Source organism: Mchenga conophoros, linkage group LG15, assembly GCF_057382185.1.
Source record: "Mchenga conophoros isolate Kocher_MC1m ecotype Shallow Benthic linkage group LG15, M_conophoros_male_GT1.1, whole genome shotgun sequence".
Lineage (NCBI taxonomy): Eukaryota > Metazoa > Chordata > Actinopteri > Cichliformes > Cichlidae > Mchenga > Mchenga conophoros.
The window spans coordinates 33220300-33247190 of record NC_140540.1 but is presented as its reverse complement, the minus strand read 5'-3'; the positions used below and the strand labels follow the sequence as shown (position 1 = coordinate 33247190).

The window sequence follows — 26891 nt, the reverse complement described above, 5'->3', positions numbered from 1 at the left end:
GGATTTACTACTTGTAAGCATGTTGGCAGTCTAATAAAAGTGTTTTGGAGTACTGAAATATGTCTTATCAAAATGGTAAAATACAGATATTAAATATTGTGTGCTTAATTTGCAGTTAGTTTCAAAAATCGTCTCGCCCATCTTTTCTTAAAATAAGAGGTGCTCTATAAAAATGACATTAAATTCTGTAAACGTGCTCTATTTGCAATTATTTATCATTACTGTTGTCCAAGTGGTCTCATTTCAAAGTTGAAAGCGAGCATCGGAACGGGCAAGAAAGGCGACTTTTAATTGACTTTGAATGTGTTGTGGTTACTGATATCAGATGGGCTGGGTTGAGAAACTGGCTTAGAATTCCTCTTGCCTTCAGCATGGCCACGCCCCTCTGACTTCTGCAATCAACAAGGCATTTTTACCCAGGGAAATGTTTATTTCGCTTTTCAGTTTGGACTGTTCTCTGTAAATTCCTGAGAAAATTTGAGAAGATCAGGAGTGTCTGAAAAACGTAAAACAGCCCATCTGTCACCAACAGCAATGCTGCCTTCAAAGTCACTTAAATCACCCTTTTTTTTTTTCTGGCATGTGATTGGCTGATTAGATATTTGCATTCACAAGCAGCTGAATAGGTTAGTGCAGGGGTCAGCAACCTGCGGCTCTTTAGTCCTTTTAGTGCGGCTCTGCGTGGTTTGGGAAAATAAATTATTTTTTTAAGTAATTAGCTGAAGTGTATTTTATTTGTGTTAGTTCTTTTTTAACTTGTAGTTCTAAATTGGAAGATTACTGTGATATTGAAATGAAATATAAATATAAAATTATATTCTATTAGTTTTTGAACGCTCAAAATAAGCGTCACACTTGCGGAAGCCGATATACCCGCCGAAACGCCGTGCATTTATCGAGACTTTCAACCCCAGGTAGGCTAATTATCAATCTTCGGATCCACATTATGTCAGCAGCTCCACCGTGAACTATGTTAAAAACAAACACCGCTCACGCCTCACAGATGACAGCTTACAGTCCTGCGTAAAGATGAAAGTGACTTCATACAGCTCCGATTTGCAGACGCTGTGCGCAGAGATTCAGGAGCAGAAGTCCCATTGTAAACATATCACGGCAGACCCAACGATGTTTCCATGAACACGCTTTACAGCTTCTCTTTATTGACCACTTTTCACACACGGTTGCTGTATGCATACAGCCGGTGTTAAAGCTCACAGCCCGACACATACCAACACAACAGCATAGAGAGCACAGACGTTAAGGCGCCGAGGCGTGATCGCGGGTGCCGCTCAGGTGCGTCCGCCTCCCCTGCAGCGGCGCTGCAGACCACGCCCCGCCACACACATTAACCAGGTAAAATACATATTGTCAGGGTTCCTGGGTCGGTGACCCAGTGTTTTCAGTTTTGTTCATGTTCATATATATATATAGCATATAGTAAACAATGAATCTGTAAACGACAGCTGTTGACATTTTTTAAAAATGAATGAAAAAGCATATTTAAATAATCAACATACATGATTTAAATATAAACACACACGTGACAAGAGACAGAACGTGTAGAAGATATATGCAGAAAGAGCTTTCAGTGGTCAGCTGATAACATGATATCTAAAAAATACATAGCTCATTTTCCTGTCTGTTAGTTGGACATGCTAACCTGTTAACAAGCTCCTATATTCACCCATACAGTTTGTAGATCATTTTGCTAAAATAGGTAAAATCTCCACTCTTTCAGGGCACTAATAGGCTAAAGGCATATTACAAAAGGTCATTCATGTATTCACAGATTCTCTGTAGTTATTCTGCTGCTCATTCACCTGTAAAAACCACACCAATCATTATTTCAACAGCCTTTTTATTTTGGAACAAAAGCATTTGACGATATGACTTACAGGACGTTACCAAATTCATGAAGCTATATTTGTGAGTTTATTTATCAATATCAGTTTAATGTAAACAGACTGATGTAGTAATAGACAGTAAAATGTTGGTGCGTGTGTAATATATGAGCGTTTATGTTTCTCTACATGGGTAAAAGTACTCCATGTCGCCCTCTGGTGGTAGCAACCAACTATGAAAAGAATGGATGTTGGATCTTAACTAAATGATAAAAAGTTTTATTACTTTGTATTACTTTCTTTAGTTTGGTAAAATTTACAGTTTTAATCCCGTAAGAAAATAAATCACTATCATAGAGAGGGATATTAGTAATTCGTTTGTTAATAACACTTTGTTTGTGTTTGCTAATGTTTCGACAGGAAAATGGTTTTCTACAAAGTTGTTTCATGTACAGAGTAACACACACACACACACACACACACACACACACACACACACACACACGTATGACTTTGCCTGTTTCAGCTGAAACAATTTCAGTGTTTCAAACCATGTTCCAGGATTTTTCCTTCACCATTTATGAGGTTTCAAGAAGAAGATAAACGACAGATATGAATGTTTGAAAAAGTTATAGATGAAAAGATGAAAAATACTCAAAGTATAAATTCAATTGGTTTATTGTTTTATGAATAAGTTGAAAAAGAAAAAGTTAAACAAGTAAATAATGAAACAAGGTAAAATGAAGTAAGAACAAAACGTTAACAAGTAAATAATGAAACAAGGTAAAATGAAGTAAGAACAAAACGTTAACAAGTAAATAATGAAACAAGGTAAAATGAAGCAAGCACAAAAAGTTAAGTAAATAATGAAACAAGGTAAAATGAAGTAAGCACAAAAAGTTAAGTAAATAATGAAACAAGGTAGAGGAGAGAAAACCCCAACAATCCCCTCTGAGCACGCACTAGGCGACAGTGGGGAGGAAAAACTGCCTTTAAACGGGCAGAAACCTCCGGCAGAACCAGGCTCAGGAGGGGACAGTCAACTGCCGGGACTGGTTGGGGAGGTGAACACAGGTGGAGCAAGACGAGGCTACACCTGCTGAGGAAGCAGTAGAGTTCCTCCTCCAGGGCCAGCGGAAGCGTTTGTTCTTCTTTTTCATGCAGTTTTCTACAAGAGCTTTTTTTTCCAGGATGAGGGTTCTCAACTCATCGATGGTTTCTTTGTTTTGTTTCTCAAGCTTCTTGCACGTTTTCTCCACCTCTTCCAACGTTGCTTGTTTTTCTTCAAGCTTTTCCCTGAGCTCTTTGGATGTTTCCTCCTGCATTATCTTGTCCTTGTGCATGTCTGCGTTTCTTTGTTGTACTTCTTTGTACATGTCTTGTAGCTCCTCATTTCTTTTGTGGATATCTTGGAGCGTACGCTGCAGGTCGTCATGTATGTTGTCTTGTTCTTGCTTTTGCGCCTGCATTTCAGTGTGTTTGCGCTTCAAGTTGTTGTATTCCAACAATATCCCCTTAGTGAGCTCGGAGTTGTTTCTCGCCATTTGCTCCATCCTTTTCTGCATGTGCGAGCATTGTTTGTCCAGTTTTTCTTTTTCCCCTTCTAGTTGCTTTTTCTCGTGAAGAAGGTCTTTATTTTGGCGCAGAGTATCATCCACCTTCTCTTTCAGCATTCTGTATTTTTCCTCCGTGACTTTGAGTTTGTGCTCCATGTCTCTTTGCCTTTTCTCCTGTTCTTCCTTCTGTTGGAGGATTTCTTCATTTTTTTTCACAGCTTCATCGAAGTTTGTTTGGAGCAGCCGATTCATTTGGTCCATATATTGGAGATCCCATTCTGTCTTCTCAACAGTAGCTTTGCTGTCTTTAAGCTGGTTGGACATCTCCTTTAGTTCCACGCTCTTTTGCTTGTTTTCCTTAATTAGGAAGACAATCTGCTCTCGGGCTTGTCCAAACTTGATTCCCCAACCCTCATTAATAATATTTATGTCGGGCTGGCGTTTTTGTCTTTCTTCCAGGTTCTTATTTTGCGCTTCCATCTGTCTACACTTCTCCTCCAGTTGAAGTTTCTCTTCTTCAATCTGTTGAATTTTATTCTGGAGATGGTAGTTTTCCTTCTTACTGTCATGTAATGCCCTTTGGACGGCTAAGAGGTCATTTGGGGAAATTGGCCGGCCACGACAGGAAGGAGAAGCGGCGTAATCTTTTTGCCTTGGTTGGTGTCTTGTTGGATACATGTTGAAGGTTGTACACGACAACTCTGAAAAGGTTTCCAAAAGTTTCTGTGGTGAACGTGTGAAGGCTGCAAACACAAATGCTGCGAAGACACGAACTAAAAAACTGCTGTGTGTCACCCCTGTTTAAGGAAAAACTTCAAAGGATCGTGTAGTGACATCATAACTCCGTGAGCCAATGAGATTGTCATGTGACATTTTGGAATGGGGATATTTTTTTTTAAACCGTTTTCAAATTTAACTTAATATTTGACTGTTTCTTAACTGACCTGTTTAGCTGATTAAGAAATGAATTGAAACGAGCATCACTAACGTTATATAACAGACAACAGAAAAAAAACAGGTTTTTTTCTAAGTAATAGAGGTATAATACATTTTTTTAAAAAAAAATTTAAATTATCCTACTTTTTATAAGAGGGAACATTATTTAAAGAATATGTATTTAATTGGAAAACTCTCTATTCGTCTAAAGGCTATAACAAGAAAGGTGAGCTTCCTGCTCAAAAATGAAATGACCAAAATAAATGGAGCATTTCTCTGCAATTACAAACTCCGTGTAAACAATCTTGGTTTCAAAATAAGGCTAATGCTGGTGAGATGTCATCACAGGTGTAAATATTACTGCAGATGTTACTATGTCAAAGTTTCACAACTGTCTTATGTTTATTTATGTAGGCAAGACCTACTTTTCACTTTTTTGCTTTGCTATATGTTCTTGAGTGTATTAGTTTGCCAGCAGCACGAACATGTACTAGTGTCAATAATAATAGTACGGTGGATTAGAAAACCTGCTCACAAGTTGAATAAACACCCAGGATTGTTTCATCATTTTCATTCAAAACCAATATTTGAGTCAAAATGAGAAAGTTGTTTGTGCTGTCTGATGAAGAAGAAGCAAAATAAAGTGCAGTTTTGATGTAGATGATGTTGTATACAAACTAGAAGAGGAAGATAGTAGGATCTCTGTATCATGCTTTGTCACTTTGTACCATGTAATTCTTTCTATTTCCACCAGGGGGTGTTTTCAGAGGTGGTAGGTGGTAAAAGAAGAGGTCAGCAGGAAGATGGCGAAGAGCGACCAAAGACCAAGAAAAAGAGGCAGTCAGGCAAAGATGAAGAGTATTATATCCCTTACAGACCTAAAGACTTTGACTCTGAGAGAGGGTGAGGCATTAAACTGTTGCATCTGTTTCTTTAAAAAATGTGAATGGCTTTGTGTTTTATGCTGTTTTGTCCTGTGTTATGCGTCGACAGGTTGAGTCTCGGTGGAGAGGGCAGTGCTTTTGAACAGCAGGCCTCTTCAGCTGTCCTTGATCTCATGGGAGATGAAGGCGATCGCCTTAACCAGCAGAAGAAAATGATGAAATGGTACAAATTTCCCTATGTTTGACTCAGTATCCACCAAATGGTCATTTCAAACTATAATTTAAAGTCTTTTTTCCCCCTTCTTTTTTTAGGGACCGTAAGAGGAAGCGTTTTGTGAGAGAAACGGGAAAAGAAGACCAGAAGAAGAAGATCAAAACAGACAGCGGTCAGGTTATCAGTAACAAGAAGAACAGGAAGAACTTGTATCCTTCCAACAAAAAGCTTCTCTGTGTGCTGCTCTCAATGACCCTCTTCTCTACTCCTATGACAATATTAAGCTGTACTGTGAAGATGTTGTATCACTTGACAACATGTCGCTCTGCAACATCAAGCATAACCTATTTTTTAGCAGTGTAAAACCATCTCATATGAAAGATCTCATATGAAAGATCAAATAACAAACATAATGGAGGTTTTGGGCTTAACGACTACTTTTCTCTCTTTTGTCTCTTTAGGCACTAGGATCAGCACCTTCACGCAGGCTGACCTGGCATCATGCAGCATCAGGTACGTCGACATCAGTGAAGAAGAGAAACATGCCGACTGGTTCTCCTTCACCGTGTCCGACGGGACAAATGAGGTGAATGGCAGAAGATTTTTACGATACCTGGTAGCTTAACATGTTTTAAAATTCATTCATGAAGGAGGTCTTGATGCAGATATCTACTGACTACAACAGAAGCTCTGAAATATTATTTGTTCTTCCTAAAGACTAATTGGGTTTTAAAAATAACTTCCCATTTTGGCCAAGACATAAGTCAACAGTCCTTGTGTGTCCAAAGAGGGACCTTTAATCTTTAAAGTGCAGGGAACAACCTTAAATGGTGCAGAAGCTGTTGACAGGAATTAAGAAAGAAAACCAGAAAGAGAAATGTTTTCTGATCACTTAAACACTTAGCTTAATTAAAAAAAAACCTTAACGGTGTCATTAAATTGAAAGGCATTAAAGAAATGCAAAAAAACTAACAAACTCTACAGCTTTTATAACAGTGGGAAAGTAGCAGCTTCCTGTCCCGTCATCTCATGCATAAATCTGCCTTGCTAATTCAAACTAATGAGGATCACAAGGACTCGAGTAAACATGTAAAAAAGGTCATCTGACCTTCACGCCTGGCTGACTGCAATGTGTGGAAGCTTTGTGGCCACTGTGGTGCTTGGTGAAGTTGTGTAGCCCTTTGGGGTTAAACTTTTTCATCACAATGAGACTTTTCTATTTTCTCAATTGTTGAGAAAGTTCTCAGTGAAAAGTAGGAAGTTGCTGGCAGAAGGTAGTTTTGGTTACACATATGTGTATCGCTCATAGGTTGTTTCATCATCTTATTATTGTTCTTTGTCTTCAGGTTGCTCAGACTTTCTACATCACTGTCAAGCCTGTGGACGACTCCCTGCCTCTTCTTCAGGTCCCTGGCATGAGGGTGCAGGAGGGTGGGGGAAAGACCATCACTGAGTTTGAGCTGAAAGCCACCGATGCGGACACAGAGGTAACACACTGGCTACATACGTTTTCTGCAAATCTTTCACAGCTTTAATTACAGTATATGCGTGACATTATGACAAGAATCAGGTGTCACCTTCTTTGGCGGGAACTACAACAGAGACGCTTTGAGCACTTCAGAAGGTCTTAAAATAAAACAAAACAAAACTTTTCAAATGTTTAACTGAGGTCAAAATACAGCATTCAAGGGCTGATTTCTTCAGCATGCACGCTCATACTTCTCCTATAATTAAGGCTAAACTAAAGCAAATGTTGCTCTCCATCCTCTGCTGCATATATTGTAGAGTTAATAATATGCATGAAGTACTTTAAATTATCTTATTTGCCTTTTTCCTTCTTTAAGCATCTGATTCCCTTTATGAGCTGCACAATACAAACAGATCATATCTTTGAAGCTTGGTATGATTTGTGAACTAATTGGCATCATGTTTGGAATCATCCCAAAGCACTACAGTTACCAGTTTAGAAAAGAGCTGGAGCTCTGAATATTTATTTTGAGATCATTACCTAAGCTGGCTAAACTAAGCAGCCCGTTTAAAGGATAATCCAACACTGTTAGTCCCATAAATCTGTATTATTCTGTATTCTCAGTAAAAACTTGAAGATTTATTTTCTACTGCCTTATTGTAGAATTTTACAGAATAACACCCAAAAGTGATGTTAAGGTTCGCCACTATAGATATTTTGAAGCTGATTCCTGAATTTGAGTTCTCACTATTTTGCTGGTTTGTTGGTTGTGGAGAACAAACACTGCTTCTTTATGTAGCTTCATCCTAGGGAGACATTGCAGGCAATATCACTGCAATGTGATACGATGGCACCTGCTGTACAGTTTTATTACAGTGGGATGATTGAAATGGCAGAGTGAGGCTGTGTCTGCGAGAGTGTGCGTGCTCTTTTGTGAATTTGTGGGTGTATTCATGTGCTTCTGTCTTTGTGAGGACATGTTTGGAAGGACAGGATATTTCTGTAGCATGGAAGGAGCAGCTTCATGTTTTCAGCTCACCACAGGTTGAGCAAAAGAGTGGGTGAAGTTTTGCCTTTTCTCATCCTCCTGTAAGCTTTGATATTTTTTGCTTTTCCTGCTTCAAATATTCATAAAAAAATTAGGATAATTTTCCTTTTTGTGTCATAGTGAATACTAAAAAACCATATACTACATGTTCATTTTAAAAACACATCAATTGGCTGATGGTGTATGATATTAAAAGGAAATGAAGGCTACTTTTTGATAAGGTATGCAGCAAATGCTGATCTTATCAGGTTAGTGTGGGATCACTGCAGTTATAGTTGGGATACACTGTGTACAACTGCAATTAGTGCCAATTTATGTTTCCAAATCAAACCCTTATGACTCCTTAAAATGAAGTCATGGCTTTCTGACTCCCTTCAAGTTCAATCTTTTTTCTATTCTGAAATAGTTTCATTTGAAGGACTTTTTAATACCTGAAGATCAGCTATGCCTCAGAGCTGTTGGGACTCCCAAATTGGAAACCGCTGCTCCTGGGCTTTCCTTCTAAACTCCCTCAGTGGATGACATAAACCACAAAGACTTCTCTATCAGTGTATAGAGAGCCACCTGTTTCCTTCACTGCATCCAGTTTAGTGTTGCATCGGTGCCCGCATCCTGCATCCTTCGTGCTGCTGCAGATAAAACTCTGTGCCTGTTGGAAGGTAGAGGAGGGGAAAACAAAAGACTCCTTTAGATTTTGCCTTCACAGTGAGAACGAGGGCCAAAAGCTTGACCTCACATTCTTCGCCCTGATCATTTCTCCTGAATGACTCCATGTATCTGCTGTATTTTCTGTTGCGCATGTTTACTCAGCTAATTTTCAGTTTAAATCAGCAGTTCTCTCATTATGAGCCTGCTTATGTTCACCTCAAGGTTGCAGATGAGGATCAGTGTCCATCTGCTGTTGTAAAATGTTGGTCCTCCAGGCTGCAGAGAGCCACTTTAATGTGTCGCATGCTTAATTTGAAGCTTGTAAACATCATTTTCTTAATGATAATACATTTCCAATAACTGAAATAAACCTTAGCCTGAGCGCGAGAGATGGAGTCAATATGAATAAATAAAACAGATGAGATTTCTAGTTCAAACTGTAAACATCATCCCGACTGTGAGCATTTGCTCCCATATTCTGCCAAATGCTTGTACTCATTCCTGCCTGTGGCCATCTCCCTGTACAACGCATCCACTTAACACACTGTTTGCTGCTACAACTACACATGTTTCTTTTCCAAATATTTATTTATAAGTGACTTATGTATGTATGTATGTATGTATGTATGTATGTATGTATGTATTGTACTATTCTTAGTTAGTGTATTGTCTGTCTTGTCTTAATGTTGGTTTAAAATGGAGCACTGTAACAAAAAATAATTTCCCCCAGGGATCAATAAAGTATTCTGATTCTGATACTCAATCTAAAAATATGTTTGAGATATTACTATTCTGGATATTAATGCATAATCTCTGTGGTGTTTATGCTGAGCTTCCTGAAGGTCATTTGGCCAATTTTGAAGCAGTGGGGCTCTCATCTAAGTGTTTCCTTTTCTACAACCTTCTGTGGAAGGTGTAAATGAGCAGAAACCCAGAGCCAATAATAACTTTCATATTTGATATTTTCCAAGAAATTCATTATTCGCAAAAGATTTTTACTATTAAGATTCAGTCTTTTTTGGGTGTCTCCCTCCTCACAGTAAAATTGTGTGCAAGCATAAAAATCCGCACTAATTGTCTTTAAAGACCATCGTGTGAATTAGGTTCTCCTGCTGATTTAAAAAACCTGCTGCAGTGCTTTGTAACATTTTTTGGCATATTTAAAACATTATTTTTAACCCATTTTGAACCTGTGTGGTTATTTTTGACTGACTCCTATCAGACCTGATCTGGAAACCATGGACAACTTCAAGTTCCTGGTCTAAGACAGTAAACCAAATGTGGTCAGTGACAATGGTACCCTCATAAGCTTTGAGCACAAAAGGTCTGCACCATTTCCAAAAAAATATACATATTTTATAATGATTACCCGTTGCCAGTGTAGGGACTAACGCGTTATTAAGTAACGCGTTACAGTAACTACGTTATTATTGTGGTAACGAGCACGGTAACTAGTTATTATGCCAAAATCAAGAACACGTTTATCATTACTGGGAATTAGGGTCGTTACTTCATGTGTTACGTTCGACTTACCTCGGAAATCGGACACGGACCAGGGAATGATGTCACACTCGAGTAAACGGCGTTCTGGTTAGCCTCGTCAGAGAAGTCGGGACTCCAATATGGCGACGCCCTCGAAAACGGTTGTTTTGCTAGCCCTCTATAAAAACAAATTACTACTAAACACATATGCAGCTCATCTGCAGTCTGGAGTTACCTACATCTTCCTACTCGGAAGGCAGAATTTCCGAGTTCTGAGTACAACCGAAAGCACCACGACTGCAGTTTCCATGGTGGACGTAAAAAGCGCACGTGACGCTGTGACGTAGGCTAGAATTTTAGACCACTGAAGCACTTAATCTACCATCATATTTTATTGATCTACATGGCCTGACTGGAGGAAATATTATTTTGGTTAAATATTGACTATTGACGTCCTCAAGACCTGTGCCCCCCAGCTGTGTGGAGTCTTTCATAAACTGTTTATGCTGAGTCTGAGTCTGCAGAGGGTCCCAGTGATGTGGAAGACATCATGCCTCGTCCCTGTACCAAAGACACCACGTCCCAGTGGCCCCCCGGATTACAGGCCCGTGGCACTGACCTCCCACATCATGAAGACCCTGGAAAGGCTCATCCTGGACCAGCTGCGACCCATAGTAAGACCACACCTGGATCCCCTTCAGTTCGCTTATCAGCCTCGTCTTGGAACTGAGGATGCCATCATCTACCTGCTCAATCGTGTCTACACCCATCTGGACCAGCCGGCGAGCACTGTGAGGGTCATGTTTTTTGACTTTTCTAGTGCTTTCAATACCATCAGGCCGACCCTCCTGGGTGATAAGTTAGCAGCGATGCAGGTGGATGCTTCTCTGGTGTCCTGGATTGTAGATTACCTGACAGGAAGACCACAATATGTACGTCTCGGACAGTGTGTGTCTGACAAGGTGATCAGCAACACAGGGGCACCACAGGGGACTGTCCTCTCCCCCTTCCTCTTCACCCTCTACACCACAGACTTCAGCCACTGCACAGAGACCTGCCATCTTCAGAAGTTTTCTGATGACTCTGCGGTGGTTGGATGCATCAGCAGGGATGATGAGACAGAGTACCGGGCTGTGGTCGACTCCTTTGTCACGTGGTGTGAGCAGAATCATCTGCAGCTCAACGTGGCAAAGACCAAGGAACTGATCGTGGACTTCAGGAAGACCAGGAAACACTTGACCCCTGTTTCAATCCAGGGGGTCAGTGTTGACATTGTGGAGGACTATAAATACCTTGGAGTACACATTGAAAATAAACTGGACTGGGCTAAAAACACCACAGCACTTTACAGGAAGGGCCAGAGTCGTCTCTATTTTTTGAGGCGACTGAGGTCCTTCAACATCTGCCAGAAAATGCTGAGGATTTTCTATGAGTCTGTTGTGGCCAGTGCGATCCTCTATGCTGTCGCATGCTGGGGGAGCAGGCTGAGGGTCGCAGATGCCAACAGACTTAATAAACTGATCCGTAAGGCCAGTAATGTTGTGGGGATGGAGCTGGACTCCCTCAAGGTGGTGTCGGAGAGGCGGATGCTGTCCAAGATAAAGACAATGTTGGATAACACCTCCCACCCACTCCATGACATGCTGGTCAGTCACAGGAGCTCGTTCAGTGAGAGACTGAGATTACCGAAAAGCACCACTGAACGACACAGGAAGTCTTTCCTGCCTGTGGCCATCTCCCTGTACAACGCATCCACTTAACACACTGGTTACTGCTAGAACTACACGTTTCTTTTCCAGCTATTTAGTGACTTATGTATGTATATATATGTATATATTGTACTATTCTTAGTTAGCGTATTGTCTGTTTTGTCTTAATGTTGGTTTATGTTGGTTTATAATGGAGCACTGTAACAAAAAATAATTTCCCCCAGGGATCAATAAAGTATTCTGATTCTGATTCTGAGGCTGAAAATACTTATTATTGTGTGGATGCTTTAATTATTTGTGCTAAAACATAGTATTAATTTAAAATGACAATATTCAGAGTTCATCACAGTGTCTCTGGTAAATCACAGTATTTCTGCTATGTTGTACTATTTTTCTAAATCATAGTGTTTCTGTAATGTTTAAGTATTTTTGGCTAAATATATTCTTTCTGTTATCTTATACTATTTCTCCTAAATTCTTGTATTTTTGAGAAGTTATCATGTTTCTGGTAAGTTACAATATTTCTGCTAAGTTCTCCTATGCTATTGTACTTCTGCCAAGTAGTCAAAGGAGCTTGGAAAGAAAAGCGTCTGGACTTCTTTAAGTTGCTTGAAGACGTTTCACCTCTCATCCGAGAAGCTTCTTCAGTTCTAAGGTCAAATGGTGGAGAGTCCCAGATATAAACCTAGTGGTAGTGACCCCCCACAGAGGGACAAAAGGACCCCCTGATGATCCTCTAATCGCCTGAGCCAAGGTGTGAAACTGGGTGTGGGTCCCAATCAGCCAGAGTTTCGGGTGTGTTCATTGTGAAACCTGGCCCCACCTTGTCATGCGAATTCCTGAGGTCAGATGGCCCAGGATGTGAGTGGGCGTTAAGGCGTCTGGGAAGGGATCTCAAAACTGGATTATAGATGGCAGAGAGTTGGTGTCGTAAACCCCCGCCTCTGTTCAAAGATGGTCGCTCACAGTGGACATAGATGGCTTCTTTCACTCCTCTTTCAAACCATCTGTCCTCTCTGTCCAAAATGTGAACATTGGCATCCTCGAAAGAGTGTCCTTTATCCTTTAGATGCAGATGGACAGCTGAGTCTTGTCCTGTGGAGGTGGCTCTTCTGTGTTGTGCCATGAGCTTATGAAGTGGCTGTTTGGTCTCTCCAATGTAGAGGTCTGAGCATTCCTCGCTGCACTGTACAGCATACACCACATTGTTAAGTCTGTGTTTTGGCGTTTTGTCTTTCGGGTGAACCAGTTTCTGTCTGAGTGTGTTGCTGGGTCTGAAATACACTGGGATGTCATGCTTGGAAAAAACTCTCCTGAGTTTCTCTGATACACCGGCTACATAGGGGATGACAATATTGTTGCGTCTGTCCTCCCTCGCTGGTGTCTGGTGACCAGACACCAGCGAGGGAGGTGAAACGTCTTCAAGCAACTTAAAGAAGTCCAGACGCTTTTCTTTCCAAGCTCCTTTGACTACGATGACCTGGATGACTGAGAACCTTCACAGACATTCTGCCAAGTATTATGTTTACTCTAAGATATTGCAGTTCTGCTAAGTTATTCAATATTAGCAAAGTTCCTTTGCTTCTTCAAAGTTTTTACAATTTCTGCAACTTTTCAGCTTTTTCAGCTAGTTTTTGCAGACAGCTTCAGCTTTAAAGCATCCACACTGCATTTTCGCAGGAAATGCAAATTTTTCCAGTTTATTTTATTTTTCTTTGTGAGGCTGAAAATACTTTTAAGTTTGCCCATCATTACTGAACATGAGGTCTCCAGTTGGTGCAGTTCAGCTGTTTTCAGTTAAGTTTACAAAGAATGGACAAACCTCACTGTGTTTATGTTGAACCATTTTTGCACTGCATTTTTTGATACCTACAGCTCCTAAATGGTCTGAGCCACAGTTTAATGTTGGCACTGCTAAAAGTAAAGTTTCTACCCATTTCAATGGCAAAAATAAATATACTTTTCAAAAGTTTTAACACACTGTATGTGGTGTTTTGTGATCCACTGCTTCTTCCTAGTGATACTACGTACAATGATTTGTGATTTATAACACTGCTGCATCAACCCCAAAATGATGTGTTTGCATTTATAGAGGTTTGAAACAATATAAATAGATTAAAACAGACAGATAAAAAGTGACACATAAAACAAACATTGTTAATTTCTAATTTAGTTTCATTCATTTCATCATTAACTTGCACTCGCACTACTACACTGCCATTTTACGTTCAGGCCATTAGGTGGCACAGTGCACTTGTGGCAGGATAGTGCTAACATGTAAACAAGATAAAAGACTGGCATCCTTGCTGGTATCCAGTTAGGGAAGCAACACATTCATAAGAGAATTCTGAGTAAAACCAAAGTTAGTTAAAGTAACTAGTTACTACAAGTAACGAGAAAGGAACGAGTAACCTTTGATAGAAATAACTACTAATGTAACTAAGTTACTAATTTAAAGTAACTTACCCAACACTGTGCACATGTATTTTTATTTTCTTTTGTGCACTTGTCTCAAAATTTCAACAAATTTAAGCAAACTTTGTGTGGAAACAGTGATTGAAAGCCTCAGCTGTGATGCAAGAAACTCAATAACAGTTAAAGGTTTGCACACACCTTTTAAAATCACCACATAAGTGAAGAGATAAAGAGAGAAGCACCCCCAAAATGAATCAAAGCACCCTCAAAGATTTCTTACTTTTTTTTGACAATACAGTACTTGGTTGAGACGTAACATTTTAACGACAAAAGTATACAACCCCCCCCCCCCCCCCCCAAAAAAAAAAACAAAAAAACAAAAAAAACAACTTTCCAGCTCTCTAGCACCCTTGCTGCCAGACCGATGGTGGCTAAGAGGCAGCGGAGCGGAGGTGTAAGTGTCTGGCTTAAAACAAGACATATTAGTTGCATTTAACCTTCAGTTACTCTTTATATAGTTAGGTAGGCATCAGGCCATGTTTCTTTTTAGCTGAAAAACATTACACCCAGATAATCTGCAGTCTCGAAAACCTTTCCATCGATGTTTGCTACCCTACAATCCGTCCTGCTCTGTAGTAAAATCAGCGACATTTGACCATAATTTTTCATCTAATTGAATCTATTTGTGTATGATTGTCAGTCCAAAGAGGGTAATATGAGGAGAAAGTACAAGGTCAGGAAGAACAAGGTAAGAAAACAGACAGGGAACAGTGACAGGCACAACAGCAACTGTTAAACTGACAAAGAGAAAAAAAACCTGATTTTACTCACACAATCTGAAAGTTGTGTTCTCCCGATATTAAAGCTGATATACAGAATCTGCAAAACAAACTGGGTTGAAACATTTCTGACCCTCTTTAACAACATTCCAACATAACATTATCATTGATTGGGGAGATTAAAATTAATGATATATTTTTATGTGGTTCAGCCACAACTTTACTAAAACCTCAGCCAGTAATAGGTAGGCCAACTTTTGGACCGTCCAGTTGTCTGTATGACTGCCGCAGTACGTACATCACATTTGAGCACTATCAGAAAGAGCCAAACAGCCCTGGTGGAGTGAGGAGCTGTAAAGAGAAGCAGAGTGCACTGTTTATATTCTAAAAATGTTTTAAGCTGGTTTCAAAGATTCTGTACTGCAGCTTTAAATGTTTTCCAAAAGCACGCATACACTTATCAGTGTTTCTCAAACTTTTTACAGTGTGTACCACCTGAGAAAAATGTCAAGCTCTCCCAAGGACCACTATGAATGTATGAAACTCATAAATCTTACAACACAAAATTAGTATTATTAAATTAATAAAATTAGTATGTGCAGTAAAGTTTTTTTTCATACATTATATACATTCTACCACAGGCAAAGTTGCCTCCATCTTTATAGTTTTTTATTAATATTTTGTAATAATTTATTCTGTTTTGGGAGTGTTTTTTTTATGTATCTGTATTATACTGTTTACTTTTTACTCACTATTGGCGTCATTCATTGTCATGTTTTGTGACGAGGACCCAGGCACGGAGAGACTTGATGAATTTAAGAATCGTGAGTGTTAATTTAAACATTGATCTAGGGATTTCCACCCATTTAACACGTTATTCTATTATATTTTATTTTTTATTTTATACATTTGATTTTGTGATGTGATGTGAGCGCAGGTGCAACCCAACAGGCCCCAAACATTCCTGGCAGCAAGTAAAAATGAAATATAAAAATATAGTCCAAACAGGTAAGGTGTAATTGTATTATGAGCCATAGTGCTTGGTCTGTTTGTAAATCAATTGCAGTTAGAGGCTACATTAATTTTCTTTCTGTAAGCACTTATTGAAATTATCTGAGCACATTACAAGTACATATTTGCTTACTCTGTATGCTCAAATGTGACCCGTTATGGCCAACAGAAAAAAAGCGGAGGTCCGAAAAACAGGTGGGGGTCCTCCACCACCACCACTCACAGAGGCTGAGCAGTTGGCTTCCACATTTGTGATAATGTTGGCAGCATCACATATGATCTTCACAGTGCAGAGAACACAAATTAGCATCCATTACTATAATGAAATAATTTGTTAGTTTGAAATGCTACAGGGAACTATGTACCTGTACATTAATGCTGTGGAAAGACTTCCTGTTCACATAGTCTCCTTCATTTACTGAAGGAGCAATGATTGGAATGTGAGTGCCATCTGTACAGCCAATCACGCCTGGGAACCGTGAGAATAAATGTAAAATTTAAGTAGTAGTTCAAGTATCACCACATCATGAATTAAGTTTCGTTCATCCTGCTACCTGCAATTTTGTGGGATCCCTCTTTGATAAATCTTGTGGGTCTATGACCGGGGAACACCACAAACGAGTACAGGAGACGTTTCAGTGCAACTGTAACATTCCTGACTGCCCGACAGACGGTAGCCTTGGAAACGTGCTCAGCGTCACCAATATTATACAGAAAGCTCCCGTTTGCAAAAAAGCGAAGTGCGATACAAATAATATGTACAGAACTGAGAGGATGTCCGCGATGTGTCACATGAGCAATATTAGGCCTGAGGATGTTCTTCAAATAAATTATAGATTGTGCTGAAAAACGGTAACGTTCACACAGGAAATCATCAGGAAATGATAAAATGTCCGAACGCGCTCTAATCACTCTCTCCCGGCGGAGAGAATTTGGGCTTCAACATCTACTGGCTCTTCAAGGAAGGAGCACGCCATGTCTGACACTTCCTACAGTCAGGTTTCTGACAAAGAGGCGGAGAACGTCAGGGTTAGTTGAAGTAAACCTGCTAGGGGGCAGGTTAGCTTCACGGAGTGTGTTGTCATAGTAACTCGCTCAGAATTAATCTAAACTCGCTTTGTGAAACCGAAAACCCAGAGTTTTCGTTAACTCAGGGTATACTTACTCAGAGTTTGCACTAAACCGGCTTCCTGAAATAGGGCCCAGGTGTTTAAATGCACCAAGGAGACAGTCATAGAGAACTTGGGACAACTGGAGACATTTAAGGATGCGGGGACTGAAAGAGACAGGGAAGAAGTCTCATCGTGACGTGTAAAGTTTATCTTGCTTGGCTGGGCAGCTCTCTGGGTGCTCAGCACCCCCAAAGCTCTGATCCTAGAATTGCCCCTGTTCTCAGGTCATCTTATTATGGCAACAGACTCTGTGAATGGTTATTTAACAAAGTTAAAATAATAATAAAAAAAAAACACACACATTCTGACTGAACTCTTACCTGTGTATTTCAGTGGCATAAATTGCAAGCTAGCATTTTAATTCTGATATCACCAAGCAGTTCACAAAAATGTGAAGTTGACTGCTTAACACCTGCTGCTGATTTAGAAATCAGCAGCAGGTACACACATTAACTGGAAATAGTGACAGAGGCAATGTGCCTAGTATATTATGGAGGGGGTTGATGGATGTGCTGACACCGATTTGAAGAGTAGGTGCACTTTCTAAATATGTCTATATATTCTTACTGTTACTTTTTATGACTTCATTTAAATGCCAGAATAAGCGCTGTTAAAAATGTGTTCCATTCATATGTTCCTTATCAAGGCTGTGGGGGGGCTGGAGCCTATCCCAGCTGTCATAGGGCAAGAGGCAGGATCGCCAGTCTATCGCAGGGCTAACACAGACAGACAACCATTTGCACTTACATTCACACCGATGGGCAATTTAGAATCATTAGTTAACGTAACCCCACTAATTGCATGTCTCAGGTTTGTGGGAGGAAGCCGGAGTACCCAGAGAGAACCCACAGAAACACGGGGATAACATGCAAACGCAGATGGTGGAATCGAACTCAGGACTGTGAGGCGACAGTGCAGTGCGTGCCATATCAGGATGATGAGAAGATCATAGTGGCTTTACTGTTACATAAAGGTTGAAGGTTCTGTGACACTAATCTGCTCCAGAGCAGGTTAGGGACATAGCTCAAATCATCATGATTTACCCCAGAAAGAAGTGAACGAACTTTGTTGTACAGAAAATCAAAGGTTTCTGAATTTGAGAGGTTCTCTGGTCTGCAGATGCTTACATCTTTTGGAACATTAAAATCTTTAAAGATACCAGCTGACTTTGAAAAAAAAAAATCCAAAACCCTCTTTAAGACTGTCCTCTCCTGGGTTCCTGTGTACAGTGAGTGTATACTATAAGGAAAGATGCAAAGCAATACATGCTTGCTCTTGTGGTAAAATCCAGGAATATCATGTTTTTCTATACCACCAAATCGCAATAACTGTTCCGTCATTGTAAGGTAAAGACCCTACAGTAAGTCAAAACCCCACATCGCTCCGAGTGTCCCCGTAAGGACACGTTGCCATGTTGCAGTATTACTGTCTGCTGTATCACTACAGTTGCTGTTACTCTATTTGATACCAGAAAAAATGCATTAAAAAAGGATCAAGGTGTTTGTCATTTCATACATTATTCTTTATTTAACACATGTACAGTATAAACAGTGCCAATATACACACGTGGCAGATGGGTTCAATCAGACTCTCAGGTGGTCTCCATTCCCACACCAAATATTATTCCTCACTAAAAACCAGTCAAATAGAGTACAAAACAGGAACTCCAGCAGCTTGCAGTCATTAACTGTGGGCCAACGCCAGAGACTTCTGCAGCTCCGCCAGGTGATTGGAAGCTTGTGTGATCATCATACGGATTGCATCCTGAACTGACCAGACAGACACATTAAATAACACAGTTTGAACATTTAGTCCAAGAGGGGAAAAACTGAGATGCTGCTAAGTGTTTATTTTCTTTTACCTATATCTAACTTCTGATCTGATGACACAATGACTTTTAGTGGACCTGGTAAAACAAAAGTGAAAAAAACAACAACTGTGTACCTCATGTGTGACATTCTTGTTCCTATGGAATTCCTCTCTGGCCCAGTCTCTCAAGAACTTCCTATCTGCCTCATCTGGCACCCGTCGTATGGTCCTCAGCATGTTTCTGTAGATCCCCAACACATTCTGCCTGTGTAAAAACTTAGCCAAACGTATGCTATTAGGGCACACAGTTTAATATATGCGGTTGTGCTAGGACCAAATCTGGCTTAATGCTTTTAGTGCCACTGTTAATAATGTTTGAAACTTATTTAAAAACATGCAGTATTGCTCTGATAATATGCACAGATTCCTTAGAGACTCTTCTAACCTAAGTATGAAACAACATACTTAAAAACAACATCCCTGCACTAAGTAACCACAAAATTTTTAAATTGTTGTTCTGCGACACATAGAAAGAAGAGGACATTTGTAATTTTCTATTGAGTAAATATTTTCATTTCTACATTGTTTTTACAGAACTCCTAAATACTATTTAAACTAATAATGGATTGGATTTATATAGCGCTTTTCAAGGCACCCAAAGCGCTTTACAATCCACTATTCATTCACTCTCACATTCACACACTGGTGGAGGCAAGCTACGGTTGCAGCCACAGCTGCCCTGGGGCAGACTGACAGACTGACAGAAGCGAGGCTGCCATATCGCGCCATCGGCCCCTCTGGCCAACACCAGTAGGCAAGTAGGGTAAAGTGTCTTGCCCAGGGACACAACGACCAGGACAGAGAGCCCAGGGATCGAACCGGCGACCTTCCGGTTACAGATGCGATTCCCAACCCCCTGAGCCACGGTCGCCCAACTAAGAAGACTATATAATCTCAACATTTGGTATAATTTAGATAGATGACTTTGTGCTCTTATTTTATTGGTCAGCTCTTTCTCACAAAAATATCTTGCCATCTACTCGTTTCATTTGTTTTGACAATGTCTGTATTCCTTAATGGTAGAGGTGGGAATCACCATACATCCCACGATACGATATTATCACAATACTTAACACACGATACGATATTATTGCAATTTTTAAAAATATTTTGCGATATTCAGATTCTGTACATAAAGGTAAACTTTATCAATATTCATTTTATCTAATATCAAAGTCTCGCACTCAGTCTTTCTCTCATTTCAGTCATTTTTATTGTTGTACTACAGTCTAGTCCAACTTAACTGAATGCAACCATCTGGTACAATTATAGCTATTCTGAACTATGCAATTTAAGAAAACTATGCAGCCCCTTCAGCAACTGAAGAATTTGAAAGTAAATTAAAACAAAATATAATTTTACATTAAATAAAAAAGTTTTAAACTTAATTAAAATAAAACATGTCTTAAATTAAAATAAATAAACTGTCATGTTTATTGCTGCCAAAAAAAAGTTAAACACATTTGGACAGTGAAGGAATGTCAGGATTCTTGCTCAGAAAAAGGAGCTGATCAACATGCTCTGAAGTCAGAGCACAAAAACCTTTTTTGTAACAAAATATCACGATACTACACAGTATCGATTTTTCCCCCCACCCCTACTTAATGGTCTGTCCAGTGTCTGATACTGTGTGTGTTTATTCCAAAGTTCGATAACTTTTTCTTCAAGAAGGAAAAACTAAACAAAACACTAAGAACTGGGGTTATTTTTGTACAACTCTTCAGAAAAGGCCACTGATGTCACAGTATGCTATCCCAGCGAAGATTTGGACCTTTAATGACTGTTGTTTTTTCACGATGTCTTGCAGCGGCTGAAAAACAGTTTCAAAATAAAAGGTGAAAAGGTTTCTAAACAGAAGGCATAAATGTCGACTTTCCTTTTTGCCGGGGTACCCTGAACACTTTGGGCCAGAACATGACGTTCTTTTTCACCATGTTTACTAGGAGGTGACGGGCGTACATTGGGACTAGCTAGTAGTAGGGTACAGAGAACTACTAAAGCTAGTCTGTTAGCTACTCAACTTTTTTAGATTTTACACCTAACACTGCTGTAGATATTTCATATCATATATATATATATATATATATATATATTTACCTGCTTTAAAGAAAGCGCAGCAGACGGCAACCGTGAAACGGTCATATTTACTCGGCACTTTCACAGGCGGATGTTGAAATGACGCTAATAGCGCCTCACTGTTTCTCGCCCCCTGGTGGAGCGGAGGACATAACAAGAACCAGTACCGACAGAAAGTGCTAAGTTTTATTTTTGTGGCATTTGATGGTGACCCTTTATTTCGGAGTTGCAAACGAATTAATACACACACACACAATCGATTTACTATGTTTATCATTACCCCCACTTGCCCCACAGAGAGAGGAAAAAAACTGAAATATGACCAGATGAAATATGACCAATATGTTGAAATATATAATAATTACACATACTACTAGTCATCAATTTCATGTTCTTCCAAAAGCACGTTCCAGTTTGTTTTTTTTAACTGAATAATGGTTGAACAGGTCCATCCACAGTTTTAATAAACGGAAATACAAAATGTCATTAGATTATCGCCCCCTTCCGTGTCAATACACTTCCTGGCAACATATTACTTTACTATCATTATACATAATTTGTGTGCTTTATATTTTAAGATTAATTTTAAGATTAACTGTTTAACACATTAACTGTTCTTGAATTTAAGATTTCAAGATTTTTGACTACAAAAATAGTGTTAGTGTGTGGGCTGTAAAGCCTGCTTAATTATTTCAATTGTTCTTTTCTGAAGTTTACATAAAGTTTACATAAAGGTTGAAGTACTTCTAAACAGTACTTAAGGCAAAAAGTAATGCAAAAGATGGTGTGCATTACTCAGTGCAGAGATGCTCTTGACAGTTTTGCTTGTACCATTTTTGTGAGGTTTCCCAGAAATGTGCCAACAACTTGTTCCATCAGCTTGTTTGTACTCTCTGCTCATATTGCCTTCATATTAAATAATTTTTGCTTTTTAAAGAACTTATTTTAATATTGCACTCAACAACAAACAAAGCTCCCTAAAAGAAAAATGTAACTTCAAGGGCCAAATTGCATTGTACTTCTTCACGTCAATATAGTAGGGGTGACGTGGGCCGTGATAGCAATCTTAACCTCCTAAGACCCGAACTCTTCCACGGAATGCATTTTTAATTGGGAATATTGGGAATGTAAAAACAAAGAATTACCAGATTTATAAATCTGGGTACTCCGGCTTCCAGATTTATTGTTTTACCTGATTTTTGTTTCTAAGAAAAATGAGAGCCACATATGAGGATATTCGTTTAAAATTTCGATAGAAATGTAGCAGTATAATGTCCTTGTAAGTGGATATCAGGCCCTTGTAGAGCAACATTGAGTATTTTGGTCTAAATAGCCCAAAATGTGATGTCCACATATTTGGACGCCAGGTCCTAGGAGGTTAGAACAACATATTTGGGGATTTTTCTTTTTTGAAGAACTGCTCCACATATAAAATCAACAGTCTTCCATCATCTTTGATTTGTGGAATTCTCCCATAGCTCAGGATTCTTCGACTGCTGCATCTCTGTTAAAACGAGGTTCAAGGTTTGGGTGGCTCTCTTCTCTGTGGCTTTTAAAACAAGTGAGTCACAGACAGTGGGATTTTGTTCATCTCATGATTTAATAGACAGATGCAATTAACTCGTTAAATATGTATACATGTATGTCCACATTAAAGAACACACATTTCAGTACACATCATGAACATGTTTCCACAGACAGTCAGCTGTGTCACACTACAAAGGGAAGATGAACACAACTGAAGTGTTTCTAAAGCACAAAGATGGGTTCTCCCAGAGGCCTTTATAAAAAGCGGACTCTGCAGCTGCTGTGCTTCACAGTACATGACTGAAACAAACTAGTAAAAATCCTGATCTGTCACCTGCTACTTGAGGTGTGACATGAGATGCAGTGCTGTTCTTTCCAAGGCACATGTTTGAGTTCCTTTAATATCAGCTCCAGCATGCTACTGTTCAGTTTAGCCTTGAAAAAGGCTTCTATTATACAAAGCTCAGTCCTGCTGTTGTGCTCAGGGTGAAGATAATTCTTTGATCTTCATAACACTGACTAAACATTCAAACAAATGTAAAACAGGGCTATCATACAGGGACAGAGGTATTTACTGATGCTTAACTACGGTATTTCACGCACATGGAAATCACATTTTTGTTTCTGTTATTTAATTTCAGACGTGCAAGTTAAAGCAATCCTTTGTTACATGACAAAAGACACCAAATTCCCCTGATGCAGACAAAACAGCAACACTTGCTATCCAACTCGACTAGAACCTACAGTAATAATAAGAAAATAAAGGCACATTTACAGCTCAGTCTCTGATCTCTGACAGGCTAGCAGCAGACTGGCATTTTGCGGTGGCTGCTGCCCATTTCCCTCTTTCCTGTAAAAAGATGGCTCCTCATCAGCCTACTGCTCAGCCACAGTAACAAGTTCAAACCACTGCCTGAGTGCGTCGCTGAGTGTTGCTGGCAAGGCGTTGATGTCTCGCAGGATCACGTAGAAGGGAAAGGGAAACTCATCCATGTAGGAGTGGATCTCTGGCAGCTCTCCTGGCCCTTTGAAGATGGGCACCTTGATGTCTAGAATGGAATCCTGCAGCACAGTATCGAGGTTTAGTTACGATTTGAGACTTAAACTTTGGAAAATACCCAACAATCACATTCTGGTCTCGTACCCGGGAGTTCGGATTGTCCAGCACCATGAAGATGATGAAGATACCAGCGCTGCGTGCTGCACGCACAGCGGCCATTACCCGCTCCTTTCCCTCCAGGAAGAGCCCCCGACCATCAGACACGATCACAAGCAGCTGGGCTGTCTCTATGGAGGGATATCACAGATCAGTTTAAGACTGGACATCTGGTGAGTATGAATGAGCCACAGGCTCCTCTTTAGTTCATGACTATGACAAACTCCACCTCTTTGTCTAAAGAGAACAAACAGCATCTGTCTATCAGACGTTCTTCTTCATTGACACAAATTCCACCTGAGACTCATTCAGAGAAGCTGAACTATCCTTATGTAGAAGTTACAGTTTTCTCTGGGTACCACTGGTTAATATAATATAATGATGATCAAAATTTCAGCTTTAAAGGGGGGGGAATTGTTGGTCACGTGTAATCAGAGGCTCCACATGAAAACCTCAAGAATGTTTATTTAAAAAAAATGCTGCTCATGTAGGACTACAGTGAGTATTTTATGACAGCTGCACACTCATGGCCTCCACAGAGGCCACAGTCCTGCACGTAATAGTCCTTTAAGCCCACAACAGAGCATCTCAATACTGAACTAAGTGGCTAAACTACTTCCTATTGCTCTTCTAATTGGTTGAATCTCAGAGAACCTAAATGTGAACTGGATCACACCTACTCAGCAGGACAGTAGAACTTTTGTTTTCAAGCGCTCGTACACAGTAACTGCAGCTGGCTGTTAGGTGCATTAGGCATGGATATTGATAATAAAAAATGAACAAAACTATAAAACATTTAACACATTTGGTTGTATACATACTTGTACAATATAAACACTTCACGTGTCACATTCATGTGACAATCCCATGACTGTTAGGGTTCATTATATATTCTAATCTGCATACTGCCTGCAACCTTTTTGTTTTCTCAGGTGTTTGATCTAGTGTGAGGTCCAGTAAGCTGAGGAGCAGAATGAGGAGTCACCTGAGTTCATAGATCCTGGAATCTGCTGCCGTGCTGCCAGAAACATTTTAACTGAGGTCTCCAAAAACTGTAAATGACAGAGAGAGAATGAATGCAGCAGCACAGCAACATGTTCAGCACATGTCATCATGTTTAAGCAGAAGCTACAGTATGAGCACATTCAGAGCTGTGCTCAGGGGCGTGCCGATGATCACGCACACATTATAATAGCTCACTGAAGGCAAGTCGCTGACTTTGTACCAGTCATCAGTAATGTAATGCAAACATAATATTTATATGCCTGTAAATAAATATTACATTTCTATCATCACAGCTGTATATGACTGTAATTCAGAGCCATGTTACTTTGTGATTCTTGTTCTAGAGCAGCACCACACCCATGAGAAGAGCTGCTGCTCTGAGATCATGTCGCTCCGAATGAAATCGTTAGCCTTTGCTAAAGAAGTTTCCTTTGACATTTACACCAAAATGCAGGCAAGCAGAAAAAAACCCCTCAAATACTTCTACTCACTCTAATATACAGAGAAGTTTCCACAGTACAATCAGTTCTGTCTTATCTATTTTATATTCTTGCTCTTAAAGAAACCAGCCTTTGTTTCCTTTTGAGTTTGCCTCATAAACCGCTGGACTGGACTGACATTTAGATTTGAGTGCTTTAGAGGTGCAAGGGCAGACTGACTACTTAAAGTGTGTTAGGCTACAAGACTTCACAACCATTTCCAATTTAGAATAACAAATTAACCTAACATGCATGTCTTTGGACTTAGGAGAAAACACACTTTTCCTGGTGACCCTGAACCTTTCCTCAGTTATGCTGCTGGGGTCTTCTTCACTCTCCATGTGTTTATACAGCACTTTGCATTTGTTCATTCGTTATTATTCATCTCTGGCTCTCCTCCACAGCGTGTCGGCCACAGCAGACTTCTCTCTGAGCCTGGTTGTGTCAGAGATTTCTTCCCACTGTTGCCAAAGTGCTTGTTCATACGGGTCATATGATTGTTCGGGTTTTTTCTGTATGTATGATTGTAGGGTCCACCTTACAATATAAAGTGGCTTGAGGTGACTGTTGTTGTGATTTGGTGTTATATAAATAAAACAGAATTTAACTGAACTGAACTCTGTACCATTCTATTTATTGTTAGATGAACTGGCTCTCTGTAGCTTTCTGTTATCATATTGCATTACTGTGTCTTACTTTCCTCATATAAGCATTGAAAAGATTTTTAAAGTATAATTATTTGTTCTTTTGTGTGATGATTCAGATAGCTGGAGGAGGATTCCCACCTGTGCTATTCTGGTCTTCTTCTGCTGGAACTGACAGAGCCTGAGAATCCGAGCCCCAGACTCGTCATTAAACTGATGCTGGAAGGGATGCAGCAGCTGCACCTGCTCCCCAAAGCTGCATACAAGAGCAAAAGTTCATTTATTTTAATGATGACATCACAACTGTACAGTACATGAAGCCATATTCACGCTGGTTCGTTTTTTTGGTTTTAGATCATATCACACAGCTATTAAAATTAAATCACAACATACAGAAAGATGAAGCTCTTACCTACAGACAGACACCTGGCCTACCTCCAGCAGAGTGAGGGCATTGATAATCACTGCCAGGGATTCAAATGCCAGCTGTGCATGGACGCAGACACACAAACACACATGCAAGTTTTAATTAATGCAAACTTTAGATAAGATATGGGAAGCAAAAGTTGGGCATTATAGGGAAATGGCACATGAAAAACCATCAGTTAATAATAAGCACTAAATACACCGTTACTATTACTGATCGTTTCTGATCGGCATCTGATTGTAACTGGAGCCTCGAACCTGTTTAGAGTGGTTGTCCACCATGCTGGAGGAGTCGTCCACAGCCAGGCAGATCTGGTACTCTCTCTTGCTGGGCTTCGTCCGCCTTAACCAGATCTTGTCTTTGCGAAACTGACTGGCGATATAAGGGATCACCTTCCTCATGTTCAGACGCTTTCCTGTTCGGTAATCACCCCTGAGGACACGCACATATAAAGACACAAATATACAGTTGATACACACACACACAGCATCAGCTCACATTAACAGTGGACCAGTTTCACCACAGCAGAGAGAATCAAGATTTCC

The 26891-nt window shown here is 39.8% G+C and overlaps 3 protein-coding genes across 4 annotated transcripts in view; 1 reads left to right on the top strand and 2 right to left on the bottom strand.

Moving 5' to 3' along the window:
- The first annotated feature begins 59 nt into the window (after positions 1–59).
- Positions 60–9823, top strand: LOC146558682 (uncharacterized). Its single transcript, XM_085245909.1, has 8 exons — positions 60–75; positions 865–914; positions 5088–5236; positions 5327–5440; positions 5530–5717; positions 5893–6017; positions 6778–6918; positions 9818–9823. Exons 1-8 carry the CDS (start codon positions 60–62, stop codon positions 9821–9823), a joined length of 789 nt encoding a protein of 262 aa, XP_085102035.1.
- Positions 9824–18663: 8840 nt separating this feature from the next.
- Positions 18664–21237, bottom strand: lyrm2 (LYR motif containing 2). Its single transcript, XM_085247797.1, has 3 exons — positions 21130–21237; positions 19108–19248; positions 18664–18927 (listed from the first exon to the last, which is right to left on the bottom strand). Exons 1-3 carry the CDS (start codon positions 21172–21174, stop codon positions 18847–18849), a joined length of 267 nt encoding a protein of 88 aa, XP_085103923.1. The 5' UTR covers positions 21175–21237; the 3' UTR covers positions 18664–18846.
- A 1452-nt stretch (positions 21238–22689) lies between these two features.
- The window catches only part of mdn1 (midasin AAA ATPase 1), a 59752-nt gene continuing 55550 nt past the window's right edge, over positions 22690–26891 (bottom strand). For both annotated transcript variants that reach the window (XM_085247847.1, XM_085247849.1), the window contains exons 97-102: positions 26604–26778; positions 26332–26405; positions 26061–26175; positions 24777–24843; positions 23780–23922; positions 22690–23697 (exon numbers count right to left, since the gene is read on the bottom strand). In XM_085247847.1, the coding sequence (XP_085103973.1) occupies positions 23512–23697; positions 23780–23922; positions 24777–24843; positions 26061–26175; positions 26332–26405; positions 26604–26778 (760 nt within the window). In that variant the 3' untranslated portion in view covers positions 22690–23511. The remainder of the gene's footprint in view (positions 23698–23779; positions 23923–24776; positions 24844–26060; positions 26176–26331; positions 26406–26603; positions 26779–26891) is intronic.